Source organism: Apis laboriosa, unplaced genomic scaffold (genome assembly GCF_014066325.1).
Source record: "Apis laboriosa isolate Shangri-la unplaced genomic scaffold, ASM1406632v1 scaffold35_cov144, whole genome shotgun sequence".
Taxonomy (NCBI): domain Eukaryota; kingdom Metazoa; phylum Arthropoda; class Insecta; order Hymenoptera; family Apidae; genus Apis; species Apis laboriosa.
This window is the reverse complement of record NW_025222966.1, coordinates 1,345,909-1,372,848: the sequence shown is the minus strand read 5'-3', so window position 1 is coordinate 1,372,848 and position 26,940 is coordinate 1,345,909. Positions and strand designations below refer to the sequence as shown.

Genomic DNA, 26,940 nt, shown 5'->3' with positions numbered 1-26,940 from the left:
AGAATAAAACTAAAATTTCATCAAATAAAGAGATAAATAAATAAGTATACTATTATTGGTTTTTATGAATGAGAATTAATTGACTTGTACTACTTACAGAATTGAATTTCAAAGTATTCGCCCTTTTAAGATACAATGATCATTTTCATTTTTCTTTTGATTCAGAAATGCTACAAATAATCAATAATAATTCATTTTTAAAAAATTTTTTACCATTGTAAAAAGTTATAGGTTTATTTGAAATAGAGTTCTTATTCTATTTCAATCTTATCTTCTTTGGGATAGATCTTCTAATTTCTAATTTCTTGTTTTCTTTTAAACTTTTATGTTCTTTAATTTATATGATTTTATTTAATTAATATTACAATTGAAATTGCACAAATATAAATCAATTAATGTTCAATTTTTTTTTTTTATTTTCCTAATAATATATTATCAATTTTTTATAATTAGTTTTAAATATAGTTTTAAATATATAATTTTATATTAAAAAAATCTTTTCATGAAAAAATATAATATATTTGTCAAAATGTTAACCTATTTTCTTTTTTATGAACGTTCTAAATTCTTGAAAATTCAATCCTCAGACTACAAAGAGATTTCACACATTTTTTCTTATTTAAGATATAGTTGTCATAAAAGAATTTCCTAATATTCCAGTATCCTTAATATCTAGGAAATAATTTTTCAGAAATTCGATTTTTATTTTTAAATGATTCATTTATCATTGTGCAAAAAAAAATAATTTTGTAGAAATATTAAAAAACATTTTAATATTTTGACATTTCATATATCATTAAACATTTTAATGATATAAATACTGAAAGTTTTATGTTTCTAAAATTTAGCATTTTATATATATTTTATAAAATTATTATTTACTAAGATTATTATCTTTGCATTCTATATATATATATACACACACACAATTTTATTAAATATTTTTCAATAATAATATAATCAAAATATTCAAATAATTTAATGTAAAAAATAATTGCGAGCGAAATTATCTCACTTAGAAAAAATCTCACTTAACTTCAAAAATTAAATATAATTGAAAAACTCTAAAAATTCTTAAAAATATCATTTGTATATATTTTCGATATTAAGACTGCTTTCAAATGATAAAAAGGATATAAATACATAAAAAAAAATAAATAAATACATAAAAATCTGTATTAAAAATAGAGACAATATTGAACGCACAATATATGCATAAATAATAGAAAAAAATAATTAAACAAGTTTGTATTTCAATGATCTTGAAATAATATAAAAAAAAATTAGTTTATTCCACAATAACAAGCTGCAAAATTTGCGAATGTTGAATTTAAATTGAATTGGATAAATTTTCAATCGTTGCAAGTAGTAATATATAATGTCTTTCATCGTATTGAGCAATTGTTTCTGTGGATGAATCTATATGAAAACAATAAAAAAAAAAAAATTAATATAAACATATGTCCAATTTGACCTATTTGTTTTCGAGTTATAGTGAATTTCATGTTGCAATAATTTTATCAAAAAATAGTTAGTTTCATTATTTACAAACGAAATTCAATATCGAACGTTATTAACAATATCAAAATATTTCGCAAAAAAAAAAAAAATTGAATAAGACTTTTAGAAAAAATAATATTTCGAAAAATGGAAAAAGTCAATGCTGAAACTTTTTCAAACTTTTTCATATATAAAGGAATCATTGTGAACATCTCTCTCTGAAAATAAGCAGATACAGTGTCGAAGAAATAATTCATTATAACTGGAAAACAAAATCAAATAGATCACATGATCTTTATATAATCTTTTTCATTGTTTTAATATATAATATATAACGTATAATTAAAACCTGTAAAAACTTTCGAAGATCTTAATACTCGATTTTATATTTTTATTCCTTCTTTTCATCACTCTTTCTAAAATTAATTATTATAATAATTATATAAAATTAATTAATATATCGATCGATATCTTTGGAGAAAAAAATACCAGTTTCTCAATTTCTATATTTGTGCTAAATGAAAGAACAAATCGAAACTTGGCAATCGGAAGTGCATAAAGTCCGTAGTTCATGGAACTTAATTAATAATCGTTGTTGGCAACATGACGCATTCCAAAGCGTCTGTTAATTGTTCATTATCCTCCTTGGGGCTCATTTATTTGTTCGGCCTCTTTTATTTTCCTAACAGCGTGAAAACACATCCATTCCTCGATCGTTGATTGACGCAAGAACGTCATGACCAATCACTAAGAGAGATAATTATTATAATGTTTCCAATGGACTAGACACAATCATCTGAAGAAGATCTAAGTAATGTCTTGATTAATGAACAGTAAAAGTAACACGAATATTTATGACATTGTTACGATTACATATCATTGTGGTCAGGATTACTCGTTTATTTATACATTATTATGTCGAAGAGAGGGAAATTTTTTACAGACACCTTGTGTTTATCGATGAAACCCCTTGCCACAATTCAACTGATATCATTCATGAGATTTTACAAATTTAATAGAGTGTAAAGATGATTGTGCAAATTTATATTTTAAATCCTTTAAAGAAATGGAAGCAGATATTATTATTATTACTCAGTAATGTTTCTCTTGATATTCTTTATATCTTTGCATATTTAAATGCAAATATATAAAAGTGCTAATAAATCAAATATTTTTAATAGTAATCATAAATTGTTATTAGATAATAATAAATTCTGATTGCATAAAAAAAATTGCCAATAAGTAATTTTTACAAATTTATTAATCTTTTCGTATTATCGAATGCACTGCATTTACGCAACATAGTTTTAGTTAGTATTTTAATTAGTTATTATAAAAAAATTTATTTTCAATAAATATATTTCTTATTGGTGAAACATAAAAATATTTTTCTGTCATTAATAATTGAAAAATTAAAAAAACATTTTTTTCCGTTAAAAAAATATACAAGTTATTAATTAATTAACAAGTTATGTATATAATTCTTTTCAAACTTACGAACATTTAAAAAATTTATTTCATATGTTATATTTAATTTTTGAATTTTATGATTATTATTTTTTAAAAAGAACAATCAAATTTAAATTTGATCCTTTCTTTAAATATTCAGATATTTTTATAAATAGATATATGAATACTAACATTTTCATTAACATAATATATTCCAATACAGATTAAAATATAACGAACTAAATTAAAATTAGAACATAAAACAAAATTTAATGAAAAAAAAAATTTTTTCGCGTAATTTATTACATTTTTTTTTTTGTTTTTTTGTTTTTTCTTTTTAAATCTACAACTTTGAATACAGATATATTGTACATATTATAATGCATATACAAAATATATGAAAGTGATATTTTAAACGTACCAGTTATAATGATAAAGATCTTTTTATTTATTTTCGTATCGTAGGATTCGTTTGTTTTGCAAATCGATCAGATTTGAATTTCATCAATCATCCGTATTTGTATCCGTAAAGAACATAAAAATTGAAGTTAGAAACTTAATTGCAGAAAATAAATTAATTCATCATGCTGCTAGTATTACGATTTTAATTAATTATCTATTTAATTAATTATCCATTCTTTTAATACATATAAAATTATTTATTAAACTTATATACTATAAAATACTATAAAATTAAATTATACTATAAAATTATGCTATAAAATTTATTAAACTTAAAATGTTATAATAATTTGTAAAGATCAAAACAACAATTTCGAATAAAATTGATTAATATCATGCTAAATTAAATAAATTAAATTATTAAAACGAATTTCTAACTTGCGTCAGGTGAATACAAGATTTAGTCGAATCGATATTTATAAATATTTTTATTTTAATAATAATATTCTTAGAAATCCAAATATTCACAGATAGAAAAAATAATTTAATTGAAAAATTTATTTTCAATAACATATAAATAGTAGCATTTGTTTAGTAGTAATCGTCATAAGTTAATTATTAGATTAAAGTCATTTAAAATTAAAAAATTGATTTGAAATTATTTTTAAAATTATATTATAACAAAGGCAAAAATTATTAATATGCCAGGAGAGATGCGTTTCGGTTCATAAACAATTTAAAAGACTGGATCGTGCGGTAAGATCGAAAATATTTTAATTACCAATTATCAGAATTGTGAGAGAAAGAAAAACTCGTTAAGAAAGTATGAATATACACCACACACTCATTATAATCGAAAGATATAGTAGTCACAAACGTGTCTCTCCCTCTTGCCCCACTTATTTTATTCAAAACATGTTGTTAAACGACGACCGCGTGATTTAACTTATTCTCTATCGTAACGAATGATGTTCTTATTTACAAAAGATTTGCATTCGTTGAGTGACACATACTTGAATATCAATACAAAGTCGAATATTTATTTCTTGATATGATTAGATTAAAATAATTTTAAGAATTTTAAATAATTATTTAAAGGTATTCCAATAATTTTGAATTTAAATGAAATCGAATCTTTTTTGAATTATTAAAATAAAATTTACATTTTAAATATTATTTTAAATAAGATAATGTCAAAATGAACAGATTTTTCTGAAAAAATTTTAATATACAAATTAAATAATTATTTTCGTTAGATTTGATCAATTTTACTTCTTAATGATTTAAATTTTTATCATTACAAGAATAGTGATAATAATCATCATTATTAACAATATATTTTAAATAGTATATAAAATAAGTATTATATTATAAAATAAAATATATAATAAAACATATTATGATAAACATATATTAAATCTGTACGAATAATTAATGTTATAGAAATTGGCGATTTAAAAATTAAATACAATTTATTCGTATATTTCAATTACATGTTTCAAGTTTGTACACGAAAAGAAGTAATTGTTTCGAATACGAGCGTATTGGTCTATTTTAAATATTTAACAGCTTTGAGATATCAGTTGAAATATAAGGCAGAAACATGTAACACGTTGAAGAAACATGTAAATCGTCTATTACATTTTTACTTTTTCAAAATAAAGGAAAATATCAATAAAAATATGAAACTCCGATTTAAAATATCTGTTGTAGTTTTTAAAGTCAAATAAATGTCAATACGAATATTAAAAATTTTTTTATAAAATTTATACAATATAGTGATGATAATGAATTTATAAAAAAAATTATAACGACAAAATTTTATATTTCACATTTAAACTACAAATACAAATATAAATATATTATTTGCATTTATTCAAAAAACTTTTGGAAAATTATTTAATTTAAAACTTAAGTTACAAAATATTTTTCTATAAAATTAATATAATGATAATATATAATATCTTTTATTACCTTTTTATTATATCTTGATTACTATTTTCTTGATAATAATTTTTTTTTTTAAAAATAATGTCATTTGATAAATATAATAAGTTCATTATCATAAAGCGGATAATATTTAATATTTTAAGATCTTGAAATTATACTTTGAATTATTCTTGACTGTAATCATAATCTTTTTCAAACTAATCACAATATCGATTTTTATTTATCCAACAGGAAATTCTTCTAAGAAGAATTTTTAAGAAGACAAAACTTTTTTTCATTTAATGAAATTAATAAATCGTAGAAAAAGTGTAGTATATTTTGGATACCAATTTGTTTAAAATGAATAAAAAATTATGAAAGAAACAAATAAAAATGCATAATATCATAGAAGAACTAATAAATTTTTATATTTTAAAGTTTTAATAACAATAGAAAAAAAAAAAATTAAAATTTTGATTTAATTGAAAAATGATATAAAATGATTTTGTTACAATGCAAGTAATTTGAAATAGTATTTCATATTGTAAAATTAAAAAAATAAACAAAAAAAATTATGTGTTATATATTTAAAAAATCCAAAAAAATATAGAATGTTAATATATTCATAATATTAATATTATACATATTATTTTATAATAACAGAAATTTTTCTTTATTTTATATTTCCATATATCTACTTTATATTTTTTCAACTTTAACAAATATTATCTTCTGCGAATCTATACTTCAAAGTTTTCAAATATTATGTTCCATACTTTTCAAACTTTCCAATATTTCAAATATTCCATAGAATAAAATTACATTAGAATAGAAATAGAAATTTTTCCTTGTTTTTCTGTTTTTCAATAATTTCAAAGTTCATTCTATATTTTATTTTATATTTGCACTCTTCTATTCGAGTCTCAATATATTTCAATTTCACATATTCTATCTAATTCTTATAATTATAAAAATAATTATATAAATAATATAATAAATATAATAATGTTATATTAATTTTTAGAAATAAAATTTCATTTATTTGTCAATTATTAATAATTCTCATTTTGTTTATAAAAATGCTTCGTCTAATATTTAATTCCTATTGTTTATTGGTTCTAATGTAAATCAGAATTGAAATAAAAAAAAATTAAATCGATCGGTATCATTAATCTTTTCATCATTTATCTCATTATTTTTCTATATATTGAATAAAAGAAAAAAGGCTTATACAAGCCATAATAGTTTGTCCCTAGTAGATCAAGTTCAAAAGAACTCATCGATGCAATGATCGCAAAGAACATTAGATATGATCGTATCATGCCACACCTTTGTTTCTCTTTAATGTCATCTAATGGTCAGCTAAATGTATTTAAGAAAAAAAAAACATGAACAAGATAATGCAAACTTATCCAAGGTCTTTTATATCAAAATTATTCCAAAATTATTAATAAATTATTCCATATTGTTAAAATAATAAAATAATAAAATTAAATAATAAATATTTATTGTTGTTATTAAAAACTTTATATTTTACTTTAATATTAATATTTAATATATAAATATATCTGTGATATAATATTTGTATATACATTTTCATTATAATATATTTCTATTTTTATTATATTAATAAATAATATTATATAAATAAAATATAATAGTAAATATAATATTAATACTAATAATAAAAATAATTATTATAATTTTTTGTAATTGTATATATTAATGTATATTAATATAATCGATTATCAATTTTTTATATGTAACAAATATTATTATATTTTTAACTTAGGATTCAGAGAAAGAATCAAAAATCAAAGTTTGAGAGCATTGAGTTCGAGTAATCTTGACAAAAAATTTCATATTTTATTCTCTATTTGCGAATAAATTATTTTTTGTAAAAACTGTGATTTTTTTTTTAAAAATAATCATTGCGATTATTATATTTATTTAAATTTTCATTATCTTTGCAACAATTAACATTGTTACGCTATTACAGACAATATCCGATCACTTATCGATCTCGGGACATAATATTTAATTAATTTTATTTTATTAATAATAAAGTAATAATAATCGAGTTATTAGTATTAATCAAATTAAGAAAATTTTCAATGATTATATTATAATAAAATATAATTAATTATTGTTATAATAATATATAATAATATTGTTAATAATTAATTATTGATATTAATAATATTAAATATTAAAATATTTTTTTAAATTATAAATTGTTAATAAATTAATAATTTTTGAATTATTGAAAAAATTGTTTAAAAATTATTGAAAATAACAAGGAAATAAATAAAATAATAGTAAAACAAAATTATAATTATTAATAAATAATAAATAATATTACTTAAATAATAAATAATATTAAATGTACAACGAATAAAATTATTGTTGTTATTAAAGACTTTATATTTTACTATATTATATTATTATATATTAATAATAATATGTAATAATAATTATATCATACAAAGGATATGTAGATATTTTTTTTTGAAAGCTAAAAGTTTAAATACATATATATATATATATATAAAAAGAATTTGATGTTGATTTATAATTTCTTTTAATATGTAATATATTTTTTTGTAATGAAACTATTGATAGAATATCAATTATATATTGAAGCATAATTATTACAATTAAATTGAAAAATAATAAATATTATTTAACATTACGTTTAGCTATTAAATTCAAATAACTTTGAATATTTATGAAATAAACTATTTCATATGTAACAACTTACATAAGTAAATTCAATAATGCGCCATATATTTTTGTATTTTGCATGACAATACAAAATGCAAAAATACATTTTATAATAATTTCAAATGAAACGAATGAAGAAAAGCAATGAATGTACATTTTATCGATCAAGATTATTGTTTGAAAAGCAAATATATAAACGAAATATATTTCGAATTTCTAAAAGCATTATAAAAAAATATAAAGCACATATGCAAATATATATATTTTTTTCTAAAATAAATATGTGTTCATTATGAATAAATAAAATAGCTCAAAATCTGAAATACATGATTCATCAAATTATAAATCTATTATAATCTACATGAAATTAATTGAATTAATTTGTATTTTATGAATTTTTTAATTAACTTTTTAACTGACAATATTCTTAATTTTCATAATTGCTAAATATTTTAATTCATTCATAAAAAATCATTGAATCACAACATTTATTTATTTTTTTAATTTTAAATCAATTCTATATATAATTTAAAATCATATTTGAATATCTATCTATACAATCAGAATTTTAATAATGTATAAAAATCTTTAAATTTTTATATTATGTTAAAAAAGATAACATGAATTTTTAAATCTTTAACATTAAATATTAATCAATGATAATTGTATTTGAAAAAAGTTTCTTTTCATTTTTCCTATAATAAACGATAATAAATCATATTATATTTTTTAATTCACATTTTGAATAATATCATATATAAAATTATTCTATATAAAATTCTATATAAAATTATTCTATAAATAAAATACAATCTAAAAGATACGGTATAAAATTTCATAATGAACTAAATTATCGCTTCAAATAGAAGAAAAACAAATAAATCCTGAATCTAAAAAAGAAATATAAATAGATAAATAATATATAATATAATGAAAAAGAATATACAATAATAATAAATTATAAATTAAAAACAAATTGAAATATATAAATCTTAGAAAGAAAATATATTAAAATAAAAATTTCACATAAAACTATTTTCAGCGTATGAACATAATTAAACAACAATTAAGAACCAGATTTAAACAAATCTTTCAATCGCAATGATATTATAAATCATTTCATTTCTTAGTAATTCAAACAAAATTTCACGCTTCGCAAACATCAAACGAAATATCGGTTAATGCTATGATCATGATGTTTACGCGTGGTTCATACAGAATCATATTAAAAAAAAAAAAAAAGAAAGAAAGCAACCGGCTCGTTTTCCTCAAAACGATTTATTACGAGATCACTTTAAATGTATCAGATGTAACGAAATCGTATTGCGTCACAGTAAACATTGTTCGTAATATCGAATCTCGCCAAACTGACTGCCAAAGATCACATTGATCGATTGTTTCATCAACATGAGCATCGGGCAAATTATCAAAAATCTCGTAAATAGCACGTGATTCACGGCTGACGAGGCTCGTGGATGTGCATGTCGCGAAATTTGACGCGCGAAACGACGAAGAATCGTAATTATAAAGGTTCACATGAAAACCTGCACAAAAGATAAAACGTCGGCTGTATTCGCGAGCGTCACACCATGATAACCCTCTGGTTCGACCTCCCGACACGATTATCGTCGACACAAGAGATCTTTGCCTCAGATTCATACGTATACGAGCTGATCGACACTCCGTAAGAATTAAAGAATATCGAGTTGATTTTCCTCTCTCTGGTCTTCGAATAAGGTCACTAAAGATCGGTCCAAGGTTCGACTAGTTTTGGAGATTAGAGAATATTTCGGGGAAACGCGGTTGAAGGAAATTGATAAGAAATGATAATTGAGAAAGATAGCCAAGACAATGGATGGAATTAGAATTGATGCATGTGATTCGTTTCGTATCACATGCTAGTAAAAATTAAAGATATATCGAAATTAGGGTTATCAGAGATTCTGAATTTTATAATAAATTTTTTTTGGAAATATATCCGGTAAGAGAAATAAGTAATTTCTTGATTATAAAACTTTAAATTCCATAGTTAAATTTAATTATTAATAATAAGAATTAATAATAAAATATTTTAAATGAACTTTATAACAATTAATGGCAATATCATTTAAACAAAAATACATCATTTTATTTGAATATATTTCATTATATATTGTGAAATTTTATCTCTTTTTCTTCTATTTCCGAATTTTAATTAAAAATATTCAATTTGAATGGCAATTCATGGCATTTCAAACTTTGCAATAACAAGCTTAATTTTTAAATTCGAATTCGAAATTTTACAAGAACTTTAAATAATACTAACTTTTTCTTTTTTTTTCTTTTCTTTCTAAAAAAAAAATCAAAAATTAAAATCTTAATAACTTTTTATTTCTAGAATTCTACAAAATTAGATTCATAATAATAATAATAATCTTTTGAAATTAAAACAAATTAAATTTTTATGTTAACGTAAAAATATATTTGAGAATAAAAGAGATGTTTTTGAAAGTATTTTTTACAAATGGATATTCTGTTAAAAGTAATTATTCAAGATTAATTTTCATTTTGAATATTTGTGAAAAAATATTCTTTAATACAACTTTCGAAAATTTTACTTTCAAATGAATTTTACATTTTTTCTCTGTATATTATAAAAAAGTGATATTAAAATAAGACAAATATAAATGAATTATGATAATTATTGATTTAGTAATTCTAATCAAACATTGATATAGATTACATTATATTTTCATTTGATTATATAAAAGAAGATTATATATTTATTATATAAATTGTAAAATATTTTACAAAAAATTTTTTATAAAAATTTTTTTAAGAAAAGTCAAATCATTCTGTTTTATTCAATTATTATAAAAGAACAAGAATATTATCTAAATCAAATTAATGCAATATTGTTATATAATGCAGTTTATTTTAATAAATTCATATTAAAAAAATAAAAATTTATTAAAATAATAAAATAATAAAAATATATTATTAAAAATTTAGAAATATAAACATTGAAAATTATTTTTTTTTTCGGTAATTAATGTGTATTAGTATTTTATTAAAATCATTACTTATGATTTTTAAATAATGTATTAGTATTTTATTAAAATCATTACTTATGATTTTTAAATAATAATAATTTGTGTTTAGGTAACTGGATTCAATTAAGCAATAGGATCGAACACTAATTAAAATATCATTCCAATCATTATTATACGGAAAGATATAAAGAAAAACAATCTACATTAATTTTATATAAAATATAAAAAATTGTAAAAACATGTATAAAATAATATATATATGGAAAATATTCGATGTAAAATATTTATTATATTCAATAATGTTGCAAAATTCTGTATAGATTTCATTTTTTTCTAAAATTATCTGAAATCTAACCATAACTAATTATTTAACATGTTGATTGTTATGTGACACGTCAGCGTTTTTAATTCATATCAATTTACTTATCATTTACTTCATATTAATTTATTATCAAAATACTTTAAGTTCTTTTGACCTACATATATGGCATAGAAATATTAAAAATGCTATAATATGTTTTTTTAAATGTATGATTATTTCTATATCAAAAATTCGAAAAGAAATGAAAGTATAGTATAGTAAGAAACATATAATGAAGAATAATCATTTGATCTTGGAATAATGTTTGAAAATCCTAAGAAAATTACATCTTATATAATTAAATTTTTAAATGAAACTTTATATTTTTATTGCATATTCTTGTAGGTAATATTGAAACATATTCAAAACATTAACTACGTATGTATATAGATTATTTCATAAACTATTGTTGAGTTATTAACTTTCAAAGTTTACATGCCACGGGCATTAACATTATCCAATATATGTCACGAAGAGATTGATCAGTCGAATTTTGTACATTATGATTGTCCTAAAAAAAATTGATTGTGTATTTTGATTAATATGAAATTACAAGAAAAAAGAAATAATATATAGTTTTAACAACATAGTGCACTTTCATATTACATATTAGCAATAAGAAAAAACTTAAGATTAAATGAATTGAACATAGCAGGCCAATATCATGATTGCCAAGATCAGTTACATTGTTTACCATGCATTTCTTTTTATAGCAGTAATTTAAAATAAATAATTTATTGTACTCCAATTAAAAATTCATTATATTAATTCATTACATATAAATAGTGTATGTACAAAAATAATAATTGAAATCTTGAATTAATTAAAAAAAAAATGAAAAGACAATTTCCAAGATAGATTACAGAAGTGTATTTTTAATAATAAAAGATATATGGAAGAATAGCCATTTTTAGATTACATTATTTTAAAGCACGCGCGTATACATACATACACGTATACATACATACACGTATACAGAATCGATTCTTTTTAAAACTACTACGATGTAAGTACAAAGTCCGACTGAGCAACTTCTTCGTGATGAGCATCGAGTAACGCAGTAGTGCCGCCAGAATGTTAATAATTCGATATAAAAAATATATGTATTTACAATAATAATAACAATATAAAAAATAATATTTTAAATATATCTTTATGTTAGAAGACAAGAATATGCAATAAAAAAATATACAGTTCTATCTAAAAATTTATAAGAGAGCTTTTCATTATCTCAAAGTCAAATAATTATCATCATGATGTACAATTTTGACTTGAGATATTTTTTTGCATTTCTGATACATACAGAAATAATCATATGTAGACGTATTAAATGTAATTAATATGGATAATAATATTATCATAAAATAAATTTTTGAAATTTATAATAACAATAATATAATATGATGGCATTGAGGAAAAATATGTTAAATTAAATATGGTAAGTGTAAAATCTCTATCTATTTTATATTTAAAATCTGCTACTAATCCTGTAAAATAAACAGTTTTTCTATTAATTTTATCGTTTACTATGTTGCAATAAACAATGAAAAATTTATTAAGAATATTTCATACATTTTTCCACCCAAACGAATCAAGAATCTATTTATCGATTGACATATAACACGTAACAATTAAATATTAAAAATTAACAATATCAAAACTTTTCTTTTAAATTCACATTTTTTTTTACGAATGTATAAATCTATTTTCTTATTTTTTACTTTTATCATTTCTTCTTTATTTCTTATTTTATAGACATTTATCACTTATCTAACCTAAATATTATAATAATTTTATAACTTAAAAAGAACTATCATATAGAGCAAAAAGAATCATATATGAAACGATTAATTTCTTTTATTTTTACTATTTTCTCTTTATCATCGTCTTCTCTATATCATTTACCTAAATGTATATCTATGATTCCATAATTCAACTCAGATAAAACAAAGGATTCGTACATAAAACAAATAATTTCTCTTTCTAAACGTTATTTGGAACGAAAACAAGATATTCTCTATCTGTGCTTCATAAGAAAAACCCCCTCACCACCGTTATCATCGATATATAAACCCCCACTATAAAATATGATCTTCATTCGTTTTCTCGCAATATTTCTTGAAAATAAATCTTTGATATAATAATGTTCACGAGTCATCGTTTTTCTTTGAAAAATAATAAAGAGGAACGTGGTACAATTTTTAAAATGGAAATTTAGTCTTTCGAGTCTTATACAATAAAAAATATTCAAACTTAAAAAAGATAGATTCTTATAAAAAAATCTAAATAGAAAACGAAATTTCTTAGGGATTTTATTCGTAATTTTATTTTATTTATTAATTTTATTTTATTAATTGTTCTTTTTTTTCTTTAAATTGTTTCAAGTATTAAATTATATCTAATTGCAGTTTTTTATAATAATCAATGTTTAATATTATTTATATATAATAATTTTAGAGATAAAAATTATTCTATTGCTATAAAAATTTAGGATTGAATTCATCAATCTTTATGTCAATATTTATATATTTGACATTTTTATTCGATCTGTCTGTTCTAACTTTAGAATTTTATTTCTAAAATATTATATATTGAAATCTAAAGTTGAATAACATCTATATCAACATAATAGTTCATGAAAGTATTCATTTTACATTGATTATCTTATTAAATGTTATCTTTTATTCTTATTTTATTATCATTATTTTACAGAAAGACTCGAAAATCTTAATTTTAATAAAAATTTGTGTGCATGTAACAGGTCTAAGCAAGTCCAGTGAATCTAAGTAACTTAATAAGCTATTTTTCCATGTATTTGCTTCATTAGCAAGTGGCGACCCATATCTATTCTTGCTTTCTACGCTGCGTTGTATAATGATGTGACACTTGTATTATATACAATAGAAATCCGGTATATTTGGTTTCACTTACAATTTAAAAATTTACATTCCATGTATATAATAATAAGTTTATATAATCCTGCGAATTTGACATTAGTTATAAAAATAAAAACTTATAATCAAATTCATTAAAATCTCATATTGACAAAATTTAATATAATAAATAAAATATTAGATATTTATAACATGTATAATATATGCATATATATAACATATGAATATATATATGTATATAAGTAACAGGATTTGTTATTATCCGCAAATTTCTGTATCCGTGGAAGACCTTAGAATTAATTTCCCGCGAATACAATGTATATTCTAAATTTTAGAGCACAGTTGTTAAACAAGACTTTAGATTTTCAGATTGTCTGACACTCTCTCGTTTAAGAGTAAGAGGACAGAAAAGCTAATACTGGTGGTGACACGACGCGATTGCTATAAGATACATATATACTACATTTTCACACGACACTAAATACGAATTGTATCAATTGAATTTGATATCACGACATACTGTCATACAGTGTCATGCTGCCACAGAATGTTACGCTGCCACACAATGTCACGCTACCACACAATGTCACGACATTGATGACATTTAGTACTTTAATAAGATAGCAATCGCATTGCATTATTTCCCAATTAGTTTTTTCTTCCTCTATTTCTAAATGAGAATGTGACGTCAGATTTTAAAAATTTAGAGTCTCATCTGGCAATCTCAAAATAGTCGTACTACATATCATCCGCATCTCACGTGCGGAAATGAATCTACGGTTTAAAGATAGGGGAATCGGTGATTTTAATGAGGAGAATAACGTATGAAAGGGGGAATATTGGCTAGGCCTGATATAGAGCACAATTAAGGTTAAACATGAAGAAATATTATTTCAACAAAAGATCTGCATTTATAAAATCTATTCTCAAAGCTTTAGCACTTTTTTATGTTTTAAATAGATATAATTTCGTCTAAGAATATTTTTTTACAACAGAATCAATTAAATTTTAAAAGAAGATTAAAATATGAAGATATATTTTTTATATTTTTGAAGTTTTGTACTATTATACTTATTATTACTTCATACTATTATAAAAGAAAAATTATAAAAAAAAATAATAATAATAAAAGAAACTTTAGTTTTGAAGAATTCATTCCTCTCATACTCTCAAAATAGAATCTCGCTAAAAAAGTATTTCGTATTAACAATAAATTTGAAAAAATTTGATATTTATATTTTATAATAATTAAAATACGATATATTAAAAATTTTAATCTATATATATTTTCATTATTAAGTTTTATTTAAGAAAAGTTCAAATAATTTTGTGAATTATTACACATGTAAATAATGAAAAATGATGATATTGTTTAAAAAATATTTTTGTAAAAAGTTGTTAAAAAAAATTATATGATTAAATTAATATTTTGAATTTTGAATAATATTTATTGTTTCGAACTTGTATAAGAAAATTTATTATGCTACCTACATCATGAAGCTATTTGAAGCTATATGATTTCTACATAAACTCCTAAATGTTACATTACATCGTATAGTAAATTATTAAATTTATCTGAAAACTTCTCCAAAGTTATTAAATATCAAATATAATTGATCAAATAAATATCAAATTAATTAACTACTCCATTATAATATTCTTATAGGCAAATTTTGATAGATGTAAATATTAAACTTGATGTGGTATTGAAATAATATATATTGATTTCTTATATATAAAAAATCAAATTGCTTTTAAATTTTGTTAAAGTTTCTCGTATTAAAATGAAATAAAATATTATTGCACATTATTATTAAATAATATAGCATAATTAAGTAAAATATTATTTAATATTTTTTTTAAAAAGAATATTATCTTGTGTTTTTTGAATGTTTCTTTTTCAAAAACTATTTTTTGAAAAAATAATACTCACATAATTATCTTAAATCCTTAAAAAAATAAATATTTGATGAAAATTAAAAATATAAAATCGGAATCTTTTTTAAAAAATTATATTTTCATTCAGAATTTGTTTAATTATTCTTAAGTTTTATATATATATATATATATATATAAGAAAATAAAATTAGAACTCTACGTAAAGTGCTTTTAACAAACTTCTTCTTCCATTTCTCTCTTAAATAAAAATAATACTTTATGAATTTTTTCTGTGAAATATTTCGAGTTATCTTCAACAAGTACTTATATGTACTCTACAGGTTTATAAAAAATATCTATCTATCATAAAAGTTTCAATTGTATTTTAAACAAACCGAAGTTTTTAATCTACAATATAGACAAAATTTATTATATAATTCTGTAGAATCAAATTAATCTATTTTTGTAGAATCAAAATAATCTATTTTTTTATAATTAAAAATAACTCATATAAATTTTATTTATCTTTAAAAATTGACAATTCAAAATTTCAATTTTTATTTATCATAAAATATTTCCAAATCATTTGATATATTCTTATAAATTTTTCTATTTGAATTTATATTAATTTATTATCTTAATTTTTTTTCAAATTTAAACAAAATTTGAATAAATATTCATACTTGATAATTAATAATATAAGATAATATTCACTATATATTAATAATATTAATAATAATAATTATAATATTATATATACTATATATATATATATACTATATAATATTATGTTAATATTATATATAATAAATAAAAATTAATTATTATAAATAAAAATAAATATAAAATTAAAATTAAGAATTTAAAATTTAATAATTCAAAAATTAAAAATATTTAAATTCGTATAAAGAACTTAAAAAAAAGATAAAAAATTTATGTAAAAATATGTGCACGTTACTATTATCTATTGTAATACCTAGTAATAGCTTTTAACATTATCATCATAATGTTTCTTTCCAAAAATCTGTTATCATTTCAAATATCTTTTTTTCCTTTAAATTTAAAATTTAATCTTTCATGTTAGTCTATATATTTTGTATAACTTTTTATATTATCTAACTTTTTATATCTTCTTATATTTCATCTACATTATCTTCCAGAAACATCAAATCTTTTTTCTTAAAAGAATCTCTTTCTTTTCTTTTAAACGACCACTAACTAGAAATAATTAGATCATTTCGCAATAGAAATTTGTTTTTTGTGTATCGCAATTTGATTAATTCGATACTGACCAATTCGATTGATACGATATTTATTATGCCGATTAACTGGATCAGATCGAGAACGATTTACTCCATTTCGAAGTTCAAAGGTGAATCTACACATAATGGTGAATTACAATTGACGCGATTTTAATCATGTTCTCTAATCAATATTGATAACTGATTCGCTATTGATAACTTTTGTTTTCATACCGCTTACCTTTTTAAAATCATTTTAAAAGTGATTTTAATTAAGATTGTTGAAGAATTTAGTTGGCTAATAATCGAAAAGATTAATATGTTTATTTTGATTATATCAAATTTATTATAAATTTGATTATATAAATTTAGTATTATTGCAACAAAAATGTTGATTGCACTTATGATAACATTCTTGCTTGTGCTTAGTAGAAAAATATTTATTTTACCAAAAAAATATATGATATTTTTTATAATATACGAAAAATTCATAAGTATAATTTCTGATTTTTATTATATATTATTTAATAAATTTCTAACATTCTAATTCTTCCAACATTTCAAAAAATTCAAATCATTTTAAAATGTCCAATTTTAAAAAAATTATTCCATTTTAAAGAGTTTTTGAAATTTGTATTTATTCAACTAATTAATTTCAACATTGAAAAAAAATTAAATGAACGAATATTTAATATATTTTTTATTAATTTAATTTTTAATTTTTTATTAATATAATTTTACAAAGTACTTTTTGTTAAATAGCCTGTCTCACAGATATTTATAAATTTCTAGCAATCCATTAATGTCATTAATTATAATTTATAATTCACAAATTTACAAATAATATATATTATTATAATATATTATAAATATTAAATTATTTTATAATTGTCATCATTATTATAATAATATAATTATAAATATTTTTTCTAAATAATTATAATTTATTTAAAGATAAAATATATTTATTTAAAGATATTTTATTCATTTTTCAATTCCAACAATTGTAATTACTCCATAATCTCATTATTGAGATTCGAAGCATTTTATTCGAATCATAATCGTTTTTAATTCTTTTTCTTAATTACATTTTGAATTATTTTTTCTTAAATTCAAAGTAATTTTTTAATTTTAGTATATTAATTTCATCACAAATAAAATATTAATGATTTATTTTGTATTTTTTAAGAAATTCCATTATTTAAGTTTTTATTAATTTTTTATTAATTTCTTTATTAACTTCTTTATTCCAATAAAATAATAGTCTAATAGTCTAATAATCTATGAAAAGACATAATTAGTAAAAATTAAATAATATTTATTTTTAATAATTAATTAATATAAAAATTATAAATATTATTAGCAAAATATATTATTTTAAATATTTTAAGTTTTTTAACAATATTTTCACAATATAATTTATTGCATGAATTATACTAAAAAAATTAATTTCATTTCATTTCATTTTAATTTTAATTTTATACAACAATCTCATTCAGACAAAAAAAAATTAATAGAATAAAATTAATTTTTTATTTGAGAAAAATTTTTATTTAATATAAAAGAAAAGTAGAAAAATCTGTATTATTATATATATTCATGAAAACTTTACAAAAAAATTCTCTGCATGAATATCTTATTGATTATATTTTTTTGTACTTATCTCATTTATAAATAAGTTTATAAATAGTTTTTTATTATTTTTTGTCTAGGAAAGAGATATATATTGTGCAAGAAAAATCAAATAACATTGAAATATATATCTAGGAAAGAACAGAGTTGGAGAAGGTTATAAATTGATACAGGAAATTAAAAAGGATGACATAAATAGGAAAATATAAGAAGAAAAAGTAGATGATTAGATAATGTAAATTAGAATATAAATAAGAAAAATGAAATAATTAAATAAATAAGTAGATAAATAAAAAAGATAGCAAAATATAAAACATTAATATATATACAATTATAGATGCAAGAAATGAATGAAATGTTAGCATATAAAAATATTATAGAATATGTAAATTTATATAAATCCTATATTTTTTAGCGGAATAAATAAATTTATAATATATATATAATAATCTATCTAATATATATAATATATATAATATATAATTATAATATATTATATAATATATAATATATATATAATAATCTATCTATTATTTTTCTTCTATTATATAATCCATTCTTCTATTAATAATTTATTTATTATTTTTCTTTTATTATTATTCTCAATATATAATAAACAAATTATGAATTTACATAACAATGACTAATATTAAAATTACAAGAAAAGAATAAATGCACTGATTTGTTACAAGATTAATTAGTATTACTGTTGTAATCGATTTTAAAATTTAAATGATTTTTATCCTTGTAATATTCAATAATAAATATTTAAATGATATTTAAGTGATATTTCCTGACAGATACGTACAAAGGGCAGACAAACAAAAATTATCACTTATTAAATTATCAGTAGACATGGTCAGAAAGACACGTATAGAAAGTATATGTCAATGATTATCATGAACAAGCTTAATCAATACTGACTTTCTCGATAATACTTTTTGTATATTCAACGTACATTAAAACTTGTTGAAATTAATAAGTAAATCGTAGGAGCATGTGTGACAAGGAAAAAATATCAATCGTTACAGAGCAAAAAAAACATTTGAGTAAACTATAAACAATTCAATTTTTTGATGAACAATTTTAACACTTCAATAATAAAAGTTTAATAAGTTTAATAATAGTTAATTAATAAAGTTTAATAATAATAAAAGTTTGTTAGAAAATAATTACGTTAATGATATCATTACAAAATTAATAATAAAATTGAGTAAAATTCTTGAGTGATATTGAGTAATCATAATTTAAATGTTTAATCTTGATTGTATTATTAAATGATTTAGATTATTACTAGATACAAATATTTAAAAAAAAATTCTGTTATTTTATATGTTATTCAACGAATCGAATATTCAAACTATTTAATAAAAATACGTCATTTGAAGGAAATTTTAAATTTTGAAAATTTACATAATCATTCTGAATTCTAATAACATATAATAAATCCCCGTTTTTATTTTAATTTTTTATATTTTAATTATATTTATTTTTACTATACAATTTTATAAAATTTTATAAGAGTTAATAAAACATCTCCATTTCAAAAACTACACGAATATATAAATTAATTATTTTTCAAAATATATTGCTAAATTAGAATAGGCATAATAATAAAGCATTATATTAAAGTAATATAAACGCAGGAAAACATTTATTTTATCAGAATTTTTTTATAGTACTTCACTTCGTATTATTTAACAGAAAAACATATGTCATTCTTGTCTTTGATAAAATTAATCGAATAATATCAATTTTATTATAGCCAAAAAATTAAAAAACATTGCTTTTTAAAATTAAAATTTTTTAATAAATAAACATAAATAAACACAAAATAATGTAAAAATAATTTATCATGAAAATTCATATCTTCTATTCAAATGTCTACAGAATTTCCTGAATTTTTCTAAGTAAAACCACAATATAACACCAATCAATATAACATTTTTTCAGTAATTCAATCTTAATAAAACAATACATCATCTTATATTATGAGAGAATGACTCAGACATAGTATGAAGATACGAATAAATAACAATGTCAAGGTTAACATATACTATAATATCAGAATTCCAGTTGTCAGGTTATGGGTGTAATACGTCGTTGTTCATGTGACGGAACCGTGATAATCTGAATCACAGTAGTGTATTAGTCAAATGGAAAATTATCATGATCGCATAAAAGTAATTTTCATAATAGAAAGATTAAAAGATTTTCTTTGATTATGAATATTCTAATAACATAATTCTAAAAAAATGAATAAAATGAATTATCTATATTTTAAATAAAATAAGGAAAAAGTAGAAAAAAATTTAATTATACTTGGCATCCATATTATTTTATACCAAATATCTTATATACCGAAAAAATTATATCATAAATTATTCTTTTTTTAAGTGACACCATATGAAATTTTTATATAAATTTTTATATAAATTAGAGAATAAAAATTAAAGAATTTGATTTAAAGTATAATAATTGATAATTATTAACGATAATTATTAATGATTATTTTGAGAATAAAAATTAATATAAATAATAAATATAAAATATCATTGAAAAATTTTTCATCAATATTTTATTTAATTTTTTCGAAAATTATTAATAAATATTTATATTTTTAAAAATGTATTACAAATATATTCTAAATACTTTTTTTATGAATTTTATATTTATAAAAATGCAACTGTTTTTTTGTAACATGAATAGATAGCTTGAATAGGTAGTTTAAAAATGTTAATTTTCTATATTTATATTTAGTCGTAGTATATTTAGCTTATATGACAAACAAAAAATAATTAGTATAAATACAATACGTTTATTTAAAGTGAACTATGAAATTATTTCTCAAACTATATATTATTGAAAAAAATATTTCAAATAAAATTTATTTATAAGAGAAATGATGATAACATCTTATCCAAGAAGACATGTATTTTTTAAATTTATTATTTATTAAGATAATCTTCATTTTCCTTTTTTTTTCTTCTTAATGAAATATACTTTTATATCTGATGGATATATAATTTGTTCCATGAATTCATTGATTTAAATGTATTGATGTTCCATTAATATTTCTAATCATTTATTATCGTTCAAAAATCTTAAATTTCTCCAAGATTTCATTCATTAGAAATATTTCATTGATTCGATTGTAAACATTATATGAAGATGAGTGAATCAAAGATTCTGAATTTTTTTTTATAAAGTGGCATTTCAAAATTAATCAAATTTATCAAGGAAAACAAAATAATTTAATAATATAAAAAATCGTATAAGAAATGTCTATCAATTACTTTTGTAATTAAAAAAAGATGCAGCTATTTTTTAGAGATACAATAATGCATTGACATTGAGGTCAATATTTTGAATATCAAAGATAAGAAATAATTTCTGGACTTTCAACAAAGATAAGTTTTGAACGGCAAGAACTTTCAATGACCTTATAATACAAATACATCGTATTACGATGAATTTGTCATCGAACAATATATACATCTATCAGAATAAAAATATTTAAAAAATAAAAGTCATTTTGAAATCTTGAAGGATATGTGCATTCAGATAAGATTCGTTACTATTCCCTTTGAAACAAAACAAAATTATTTTTTTCAATAATAATGAAATACTCTATATGAATAATTTGAAAATAATATTTTTTAAAATTATTAAAAAATTATATATATATTGATATATAATAATTATATACAATTAAAATATATATAATTAATTATATAAAAAATGCATATTTTGAATGAGATTTTAATGAGAAGTTAAAGAAATTAAATTAAACAAATTAAATTTAATTATTTGTTTAAATTTGTTTAAAAAACAAATAAAAATTATTTTATTTATTAGAAAAATTCAAAAAAATTGTCATCAGAGATGAATTATTAGTTCAATACATTTAAGTTCAAAATTAAATTAATGTTTTTATATGTAGACAATTAACATTCATCAGATATAAAAGTATATATATAAACATTCGATATAATTTATTATTTGATATCACATGAATCTGAAAAATAATAATAAATCTTTATCAAAAAGTCTAATAATTATAATGACCTACATATTGTATGATCTATAATAATATTCTTTTTATTTTCACATTTGTATTTGTATATTAACTAGTTAAGACCAAAAATAAACCAATGTAAATAATTTAAAGACTAAAAATATTTAATTACCAATGTAAATAATTTAAATAAATTTGATAAAATTTCAACAATGATTATATGATATCTTATAAAAAAATAAAATCTTTGTAATTAAAAACAAATTTCTTTTATATTCTTGTATACATTATTTACATATCTTCGTGTATTCTTGAATCAAATAATATTTAGTCGATAATATTTACTACATATGTAAAAATAAAAATTATTCATATTCCCAAATTGTAATAATTCCCAAATTGAAAATGACAATGATTTTCTCTAAGAATTCTAAAATTCTTCGAATAACGCTGTCCGAGGAAAATTTATAAAATCAATAGAAAAGCGATGAATCATAAAGTAGGTTAATAGAGAAGAGAGATCATTTCAAGATTATTTCGTGATAATAGGAATTCAACATTAGAATCGATTAATGCTTTGGAATCTATAATATATTAGATAATTAAGTCAATCATTATTATAAAATACTTTCAATATGATGTTAATTGTAAAGAAGTAGAAGAGAACGTGAATTATATTTAACGCATTTCCTAACTATACATTCAGTACAGATATAAAAATAAACAAATTCCGTAGAATCCTCACTGAATCTTTGCAAATGCTAACCAGATAACTGAATTGTTCCTTAACTTCTATATTCTATGCTGGACTTCTATATCATAATAATTAATTTATAAATGAATAATTGATAATTGATATATTAAAAAATAAATTATAAATAAATTATTAAAATATATAAATTTTAATTTTTTCTTCAAGTTGGAAATCCGAATAATAAGTCAACTCATCACATTAATTCATTACATAAATAAATTGAATATTATATAGAAAAATGTATCATATTGAAGATATCAGTTAAAAAAATATTAATTTTGAAATCTTTCATAGATATAGATAAAAGAAAATCATGTGATTATTAACCTAACCTTTTACTTTTAATTTAAATATAGTTAGATTAATGATATAAAAATCAAGTTATACACTTCTTACAAAGGAAAAGTTAAATAAATAAATAAATTTCATTTTCAGTTTACATTTTTAATCTGTTTCGTATGTAAAATCACTTTTTTCTTAATTACGTCACAGCTTATATATATAAATACTTGTGATTATAAGATTAAGCATCAATATACAAATTGTCACTCAATTAATAGTATTCCATGAATTTGATATATAATATAATATTAATTAATAATATTAATGTGAATTTTCAATTTAAAAACAAAATTTTGTGTAAGAAAATGCTGTATTATTTTTAAATTTATTTTTTCACATAAAATCATAATTTTTAGATACTATTAATCCAATATAGATATTACGATCACTATTGCATTATATTATATTTCATTTCATGATCACACGCAACTGACACGCGAAATGGTTCTTATAATTATCGATTGACACGAACCTGACACGAGGAAAGATCGAAGAAAGCACGCGCGCCCTCTTGGTTTGAAAAATAGTATTTTATTTTGGTTTCTATAAATAATATATGAATCATATTTACATATATTGAAGAGAATTTTTACTATTATGATAATTGTGTTGGAAACAGCTGTTTAACAAAAAATATATTTCTCGCAAGAGAAATATTTCAATTTCGTCGAATTTCTATTAATAATCTATTATGAAACATTATTTTTCCTTATATTTCAATATTAACAGTTCAGAAAAGAAATTCATGGATACAATAAATTTTTAATAAATTAATTTTTCTTTCTTCTTTCTTTTAAATTCTATAAGATGAAATAAATTGATATAATATAAAATTGTAAGGTTAAGTGAATTGTTTGACGTGAATGTTGGTATGAACACTATTGTTTATTTTTTTATTTTTATTTATTTTATGTTTATTTTATTTTATTTTATTTTATTTTATGTTTATTAATCAATTATATAATAATTCTATATTTCTTATAGTTTCTTTTAATATTAAATTGCTTTTCCCTAGTAACATAAATATGTATACGATGCTCGAAACGAAATTATTCGATCTAGTTATTTTCAATGTACGTCGTCTCTCTATCAGAACTTTGTTAACGACATATATAATCAACATGTAGTAAATAGATATTTTAACAATGATCGACTATATATGTATATATAATCTATATACATATTCTATAATATTCGTTGCAATAATTACCAACTCATGATATGTTAACAATAATATTCTTCATAATATTCTTCATGTTGTTTTCACGCATATTGACGAAAATATCTTTGCATATATATTATCGTGCACTATCGCTGGTATCAAAAACACAAAAAAATCAGCGTGAACACTTCACTTGTGAAAATGAAGATCCGACAATGTTTATGTCTTCTGATATTTCCGTTTTATGAACGTTTTATATTATAATGCTTTGTGATATATAAATTTAACTTCGAAGAAAAAGTAAAAAATTTAAATGAATATAATTATGGGCGCCATTGTATATGAATAGTTTTTTATATTACAAGAGATTTATTTTTTTGAATATTAATGCATTGACTTAAATTTGGCTTTAATTTAATCCTCATACATTTCTTTTTTACGTTTAAAAATTTCAAATAAAAAAGAAGAATTGGAAATTTTATCTTTATTTAAAAAACTTTCCACTCAAAAGTTTTTATGTAGCTAATATAAAACTCTAATTCTTTTGAATGAAATTTTTATTTATTTAATTAATATTGTCTATAATATTTAATAAACTTAGTATTATTATTTTTATTATATTATATATAATAAATATATATAATAAAAATATTATACATATACATTTATATTTATATTATTATATGTAAGTTAATTATTCATAAATATAATAATCATAAATTTTTGAATGCAATAAAATATGCATAAAATAACAATAATAAAATAATAAGTACTTCAAGATATATTTAAATATATCTTTAAGAAAAGAAAAACATTTATTCAACTAATATAAACTATAAACGGAATTCCAATAATATATTTATACATTTTTTATATTCTTAAAAAAATAAAAAAATTTCGTGAAATTTTTTTTTATATAAATAAACATATTTTAAAAATATCAAAGTATCTTAAAATCGCTATAACAATTATCTAAAATTAAAGGAATAAAAAAACTCATGTATAAAAAATTATAAAAAAGTTTTTTAATTTCATGAAAATGTTTATATTGAAAGATTAAATATATTTAAAATTCTTTCTAATGTTCTATAATTTCATATATTTTCTGTTACAAATATATTCCATTATAAAATTATATATAAATGTATTATTTTAATGTTGATTTTATTGAAAAGCTTTAGTTTACCAAGTTTACCAAACAAGACTTCGCATTACCGCTTTCTCTTTTATATTTTAAAAAATAAAAATATGCTATATAGGATATCTTAATTAAAAAGGACTTTCTATTATTTCTATTATTATAAGAATATAAAATTTGTAAAAAGAAAAAACATACCTTTCGAGACAAAAGACCAGCTGTTGGCGTACGATCGTTAGGATCAGATTCAGGAATTGGTTCATCCCGGTTTTCCATGTGCATACCCGGCCATCCGACCCAGACTCCATTTCCGCTTATGACAACCGGTGCTACTGCTGTCACAAGTCCTCCAGCACTAAAATGCATAAAACGTACTAAAATTATGGTGGATTACATAAAGAAAGTATTCTTAAAGAGAAAAAAAAAAAAAAAAGAAAATGTCAAATAAAAAAAATAATATGCATATAATAGCATGAAAAATATC

The 26,940-nt window shown here is 19.6% G+C and overlaps 1 protein-coding gene across 2 annotated transcripts in view; it reads right to left on the bottom strand.

The window, feature by feature from the left end:
* Nucleotides 1–26,940, bottom strand: part of LOC122715471 (alpha,alpha-trehalose-phosphate synthase [UDP-forming]) — a 49,577-nt gene that overhangs the window by 9,711 nt on the left and 12,926 nt on the right. For both annotated transcript variants that reach the window (XM_043937695.1, XM_043937696.1), the window contains exon 2: nt 26,655–26,811. In XM_043937695.1, the coding sequence (XP_043793630.1) occupies nt 26,655–26,811 (157 nt within the window). The remainder of the gene's footprint in view (nt 1–26,654; nt 26,812–26,940) is intronic.